The sequence below is a fragment of the Temnothorax nylanderi genome, unplaced genomic scaffold (genome assembly GCF_030848795.1).
Source record: "Temnothorax nylanderi isolate EJ_2023f unplaced genomic scaffold, tnyl_v1.0 TNYL_tig0645_pilon, whole genome shotgun sequence".
In the NCBI taxonomy this organism is placed as follows: Eukaryota; Metazoa; Arthropoda; class Insecta; order Hymenoptera; family Formicidae; genus Temnothorax; species Temnothorax nylanderi.
Window position 1 is genome coordinate 23,995 of NW_027249707.1, and position 7,159 is coordinate 31,153.

General features: G+C 55.6%; 1 protein-coding gene across 1 annotated transcript; it reads right to left on the bottom strand.

The window, feature by feature from the left end:
• Positions 1–117: 117 nt before the first annotated feature.
• LOC139784578 (uncharacterized) lies at positions 118–6,013 on the bottom strand. The gene is made up of 3 exons (XM_071723767.1): positions 3,615–6,013; positions 1,304–2,516; positions 118–207 (listed from the first exon to the last, which is right to left on the bottom strand). Exons 1-3 carry the CDS (start codon positions 6,011–6,013, stop codon positions 118–120), a joined length of 3,702 nt encoding a protein of 1,233 aa, XP_071579868.1.
• Positions 6,014–7,159: the final 1,146 nt, after the last annotated feature.

Genomic DNA, 7,159 nt, shown 5'->3' on the forward strand with positions numbered 1-7,159 from the left:
CTTTTATTACCTCCGAAACGAGGCTCCCTCCAGTCTGATTACCAATAATTTCGGGAGGGTGATTGGCCACTGGCGGCCTACGTCATTGTGCTGACGTCACGGTTTTCCGTTTCAATTTCAACGATCCGAAGTGATCGTTGCTTGTTTGTCAGTCGCTTTGTTTATGGCATGGATCTTTCCTTTGTTTGTGTGACCGGTCAGCTGTGGCTGTGTTATTGCGTACTGTTAGCTTAACTTTATTATTGGTTGAATGTTAGCGAAAGTTCCTGAAAGCGAATACTGGAAGGATCCATGCGATAAATTTATAGGAACGCGATTTCTTTAATGCGAGATTTCTGACCTCCGCTGAAGGCGTGCGAACACAGGCATGCAACGAAACGCGATTTCCGGCAGAAATTATCGCGATCTCAAACATCCCGCCCGCCTCGTCAAGCGTGACGAAACAAGACGGTGCACTCGATCGTGCGACGGAAGTCGCGGCGGAAGATATCGATTTGCAATGATCGCGATTCCGGCGCGTGGTGCCGGCGAGCTATGGCGGCGTGGTGCGGTTGCGCAGTGTCACAACACGCGGTGATCTCGAGCGAGACACATAAACATTCGCGATATAAGTAACGTGAAGAGTTTCGTGATAAGTGTAAAGTGAAATAGTGTGTCGTACAGAAAATTACATTGAGGCGGAGGGCCGAAATAAGCGGTTAAGTGAGTTTAGCATTGGCAGAGGGCCGATGAAGACGTTTACGCAAGGTGAACGAGAGAAAATACAGGCGGAAGGCCGGCAAGACAATTGAGTGACAGAGAGTGTCGGTGGGCTCACGCATCCGTCGGCGGCGGCTGGTGTCGCGGCAGCGGCTTCAAGATATTTTCGATAACCGCGGTGGATCGAGGCTCACGCGAGCGACGACGCGACGGCGGAGAGCGACGACGCGCGGAGCACGTGGTGATCGCGTGTATCGTCGCGAGCGTGAATTCGTGCGTAAGTTGAGTCGCGAAAACGCGAGTAAGCCCGCGAGTGAATTACCGCGTTAACGTGAGTGCAGTGAGAGGGGAAGTGAGCAGTGCACCGTGAACGAAGGAGTAGGTGGCAGAAGGCCATGGCACAAATGACAAAGTGTGGCCGGTAGAAGTGAACGATGCGAACAGACGCGACAACACGATAAAGGACATTTAATAACGCGAGCAAACGGACAGAAATATACAAGAAAAGACGAACTGAAATGTACACGAGAAGCCGGACAGAAAAACAACGGTGCAGCGAGGAGAATCGACGGAGAGTGTAAGGCTCCGTTTCGATCCTCCCGACGGCGGATTGCACGACGATTTTCCGCTCAGACGGCTCGGCGTCGGGAATCTCGTCGCTCTCGTCCGGCCACCAGGTTCGGTTCTCCTGTAGCCACGTTGGGCCCGTCCATCTCAAGGGATTGCTGATCAGCTCGCTGGGAGCGAACCCCTGGGAAGCGCAGTTGGCCGGGTTGTCTCGTCCGGGAACGTGCCGCCACTGAGCCTCGTGACGAGTCCGCTGGACGAGTGACACCCGGTTGGGCACGAACGATGTCTTCCACCGGGATGCATGGCCCTTGACCCAGTGACGGGTCACGACGCGGGCGTCTGACCAGAGGAAGGTTGGAGCTGTGGACAAACTCAACGTGCCGCGAGCGAGTTGCGATAGCTTGGTGAGCAATGTGGTAGTGAAAAGTTTAAGTCGCGCGAGGGACACTTGCTGGATGGGAGCTGCTTTGCTCTTGGTCATGAGCAAGTGAAGTGTGGAGCCGTTCCTCGGGACGCGGAGGTAGACGGCCGCGGCGTAGCCTCGCTCGAATGCGTTGGCGAGGCCGTGGATCTTGGCTTCGATCGCGATGGGGGCGAGCCACCCCAGCGGATCGAGCAGTCGTGCGGACTCGCGGAGATCGAGAGTGAAGTGACCGTCGTTCTTCCATACGTATAGTGCGCGTTGAAGACGGTGTTCCTGAGGGATCCTGACGGGAAGGTCCTCAGAGTTGGCGGCCCCTTTGTGCAACGGACACCCGCCCGCCGTGCCGTGTTCGGTTTGCACGGCGATCGCGTCATCGACAGTGTCCTCTCCAGTCACGACGTCGTCGACGTATCGGTCGCGACGGAGAGCAATCGCGTCGCGCGGATGACGGGCTTTCTCGTCTTCGGCGGGTTCGCGGGTCTCGGCGAGGTTCTGCGGAGGTGAAGAGAACGGCAGTCGGGCGACGTGCCGGTCAGCGGGTGTGCGCTCGTAGGTGCGCACGGAGTGTTGCTCGCACTCCCCTTCCTCGGGGGTGAGCTTGACGACAGCGGAGTGAGCGTGGAGTGAGCTGCGGTGACCAAGAAGAGAGGTCGCACCGCAGCCCCCTGACAGAATCCATCCCAGGGTGGTTTTCTGCGCGATCGGCGTTTGCGGTTTTCCTCGGCGGAGACCATCCTCCAAGATGGCCGAGCACACCTCAGCGCCCAGAAGCAGCTCGACTGGGTCGTTGGCGGCGAAACGAGGATCGGCGAGTGGAAGCCCCCTGAAGATGAGGCCACGTGGTGTTGCACTTATTTGCGGAGAACGGGTACAGGGAGAGACGCGGAAGCACGAACGCGACGGCGGTGAGCGTGGCTCCTGTGGTTGTCGACGTGAGGCTCATCGACACCTTGCCCCGTGTGGATCCAGATTGTGAGCCGATACCGAATATCGACATCCGGGTGCGCGATCGCGGCAGGCGCAGCCGCTGCACCAGGGACTCCGACACGATCGACACTTCGGAGCCTTGGTCGATGAGAGCTCTTTTTTTTTTTTTACATGGGGAAATCTTCTACTACTGGAATCGTCACAGGAGCAACCAGTCCTGGACCCCTTCGGGGAGCGCCCCTGCGGCTTTCAGCCAGTAGCCCCTCCGAAGAGGGGAAGACCCCCCTGCCCTCCTGGTGAGAGGAGCAAGGGGCGTGTGGGATTCCACGTCCGTCACCTAGGTGGCGAACGCAGCCTACCCACTAAAACCCCATGAGTGCCTGTCTCTGCGCCTATTGGGGGTGTCCGGGAACTTGTTATTACTACTTCCGGAGCACCCCCGACGCCAGGCTCAGAGGCCTACACCTCTGAGCCTAGGGCTCGGTGGCTTGAAGAGCCTTTAATCTAATAGTGGCGGGCGCAGGCACCACCCACACCGCCATTCCTCCCGATGTTGTTGGGAGTTTGGTTCGATGTCCGTTCACCAGCCGGTACATCGAACCCCCATCCTCCAAACCCCCTCGTCCGTCGGGCGCGGGGCCTGGAGGTGCAGCACCTCTCTTACCGCAATTCATGCGGTACTGGCCACCGTCGATTGGCAACGGTGGTCGGCGGGGGAAGGGTAGGGCACGGGACGAAGCCCTCTACCATTTCCCTCCGGCCCGCCGAAAATATTGGTTTGAGGAGGAGTTCTTCGATGGGGAGGCTAAGGCGGTGCCACCTCCCCCGTCGAATCCTCTCTGCCTCCTCCTTGGAGGACATTACTTGGCCACAAAAGGCCAGGAATGCCCTCCATTTCTCTTCCCCCCCCCCCCCGACGATTGCCGCCACAACCGCCGGAAGAAAAAGATCCTGCCCGATAGCGTCAACCAGGACACGGCGCTGCACACTCCACGCTGGACAACTCTCCAGCGTGTGCTGCGCCGTGTCCTCTTCCCCGTCGCAGTGATGGCAAGCCGTGGTGGCTTCCTTCCCTATTCTGCACAGGTACCCACCGAAACATCCATGTCCGGTAAGCACCTGTACAGAATGATACGACAGCCCGTATCGCCGACTGCTTAGCCAGTCCGCCAAGCAGGGCCGGATGGCATCGATGGTCCTTCTCCCGAAGAGGGTGGGGTCTTCGAGGTAGTTCTTCCACCTCTCCACCAGGGCCATCTTCTCCTGGTGCCTAATTGCTACACGCGCCCTGGGCAGGTTTATAGCAGCTCCCCCCGCTTGCAGCGCTCTTACACGTCTGTGTACCTCGGCATATTGCCGGGCTGCAAGCACCAATGGGGGGAGTCCTGCCAGGGCCGTAGCCGCCGGATGCGAGACCGTGCAGTATGACCTCGACACTCGGAGGGCCACGACACGCTGGATCCGGCGTAGCTTCGCCTGGATCGGTCGTGACCTCTCCGCTACCGACGCCCAAACTGGGGCGCCGTATAACGTCACTGCCTGCACGGTTGCGGCGTATAATCGGCGAGCGCGACCACTCGCCCCTCCCAGGTTAGGCATAAGCCTAGCCAGGCTATTAGCCACACCAGTGGCTCTGGGAGTAAGGCGAGTGAAATGCTCGCCGAAGCTCCAGTTGCCATCCAGCCAGAGGCCCAGCACCTTCATGCTGGCCCCCACGACGATACGGGTGCCCTCCACGTTTATATGGGCCGCGGGTGGTCTCTCCGCAGACTTGTCGTAAATCCCTCCGCGCTTCCTGCTAACATATCGGCCGCGCCGATCGCGGATTTTTCCGACCGCGGGATAGAAGAACACAGCCTGCGTCTTCTGGGGAGCCACCATAAGGCCCATCTCGCGCATTGTAGCCACCACCGCCCTCACTGCGACGTTCGCCTTTCTTAGGGCCTCATCCCAAGTGTCGCCCTCGACTCCCAGGAAGGTATCGTCGGCGAAACCGTTCAACCAACACCCTGGGAGGAGGGCGATCCGGAGGAGGTAATCATACCCCAGGTTCCACAGATGGTCGATGAGAGCTCGAACTTCGTGTGGCTCTTCGCGGCGGTCGGCAACGATCACGCGCGGGGTCACGAGGAGGATCGCTTTGCGGTCGTCGGCCTTTCCGACGGCGGAAAGCGCGCTGACTTCAGCGGCGGGTTTCGGCTCGAAAACGTACGCGTCGTGGAGCATCGTGTGGTGACGCGAGTTGCACGTCATGCAGTTCCGGGTGGACTGACACTTTGCCACCGGATGGTTGCCGAGACAGTTGAAGCATAGCTTGTTTGTCTCGGCCACTGTCTTTCTCTCACTGGCCTGCTTGGCCTTGAAGTCGGGGCACCCCATGAGCGAGTGCTCCCTGTTGCAGAGCGGACACTGCGAAGGCTCCGTGCGCTTCGCGAGGTGCGTTTTCGCGGACCGTGATGGCTCACTCGCGGTGTTGACAATGTTCTTCGGGTACGCGGCGTTTAAAGTGAGAATTTGTTTTGTGATGAAGTTCATCAGCGTGTCGTGATTCAGCGGTTCGACAGAGCCTCCTGAGGAGGATTCCCACTCCAGACGCGTCCGCGGGTCAAATAATTCCACGACGAAATGGTTAAAGAGGTCCATGCCGTGCGAGTCGATGGGTCTTCCGATGCTCTCTTGGGCGTTGACGGCGGATGTGACGGCGTTGTGGACGCGGCTGAGCTCATCGGCGGTAACGGTTTTCATCTTCGCCACGGCGGTAAACGTGGCGAAGTTGGAGCGAATCAGCTCCTTCTTATTTTCGTAATGTGTACTCAAGATCGCCCAAGCGCGGTCGTAGTTATTTCCGGTCACGGTCAATGAATGTATTAATTTTTCAGCGGGCCCTTGCAGACAAGATCGGAGGTAGTGGAACCGCTCTATATTTGAGATCGACGAATTCTCGCCGATGACCGACAGGAAGAGATCCCGAAACGGCGGCCATTCCTCGTACGTTCCCGAAAAACGCGGTAATTGAATGCGCGGCAGCGAAGTCTTGGGAGCGTGTTCGCTGCTTTGCTCCGGCCCGGCTGGCACTCTGGGCGACGCGGCTTTCAAAGTGTTTGCGCAAGTGGTGAGTAAGCTGTGCTGATGCACGTACGCATTCTCGACGGTGTCGAAAAAATCAGTTTTGTAGTACTCACTCTCGGTGTAGAGATCTCTGTAGCATGCCCGAATGAGATCGTGGTTTGACTCAAACTTGGCCCACAGGTCGTCGAGAATGCGGATGCGAGTTCTCACAGCGTCGAGGGTAATGTTGTCTGCACCCTGCTTCCGTAGATTGGTCATTGCGTGGGCGATGCGCCTGTGGATGTCATGCTGACCGTTCAGCAAGGCGCTCTGATCCATACTCATGGCTGCGGTCGTTCGTTGAGGAGGCACTCCCGAATTTGCGGTTGCCGGTCGGATCCGGCTCGAAGGACCAAAAATGTTCGAGAGCACGCGGTTGCGCGAGACAGCGCGAGGTAGTAGACAACCACAAAAGCAAGTAACAACAAGTACAGAACAATAAAGTTTATAATCTCAAAACTACTGGATGTATGTACAAGTATTTACAGCAGAGTTCGTAATGTATTTTCAGCGAAAGCAAGAAGCCGTGAGCGCGCACAGAAGCTAGCACGGTAAAAGCGGCGAGGTTTCGCGACAGCGAATTTCTCAGAGAAAAGCGGGATTAAGCGGTGTATAAGCGGTCGAAAATGTGTGCTAGGCGATTAGCGAGCGACAAGACCTTCCGCGGCGCAGCTGTGGTCTTTTATTACCTTCGAAACGAGGCTCCCTCCAGTCTGATTACCAATAATTTCGGGAGGGTGATTGGCCACTGGCGGCCTACGTCATTGTGCTGACGTCACGGTTTTCCTTTTCAATTTCAACGATCCGAAGTGATCGTTGCTTGTTTGTCAGTCGCTTTGTTTATGGCATGGATCTTTCCTTTGTTTGTGTGACCGGTCAGCTGTGGCTGTGTTATTGCGTACTGTTAGCTTAACTTTATTATTGGTTGAATGTTAGCGAAAGTTCCTGAAAGCGAATACTGGAAGGATCCATGCGATAAATTTATAGGAACGCGATTTCTTTAATGCGATATTTCTGACCTCCGATGAAGGCGTGCAAACACAGGCATGCAACGAAACGCGATTTCCGGCAGAAATTATCGCGATCTCAAACAATCACAGATAATAAGAATAATTGCTGCTTATTAGATGATGGTACTATTGTTGAAACACTAAATTTTGCTGTGCATAATAATGTACAATATGTTATTGGTAGAGAATTAGTGAAATTAAAAAGTTTATATGAATATCCTATTAGTTCATCTGATTTTTCGATCTACGTGTGTAAAGTAAATGAAGTTATTTTATCGTGGCCATGTTTATCTATAAAGGCCAAATTACTAAAATTACCTTACAATAGTAAAAAAGCAGATTCCGTTGTCGTTTTTCCTATTCTCCATACAACAATTAATTAATACTGATGTGTAATTAAGATTTACCTTTTGTAAGTAAA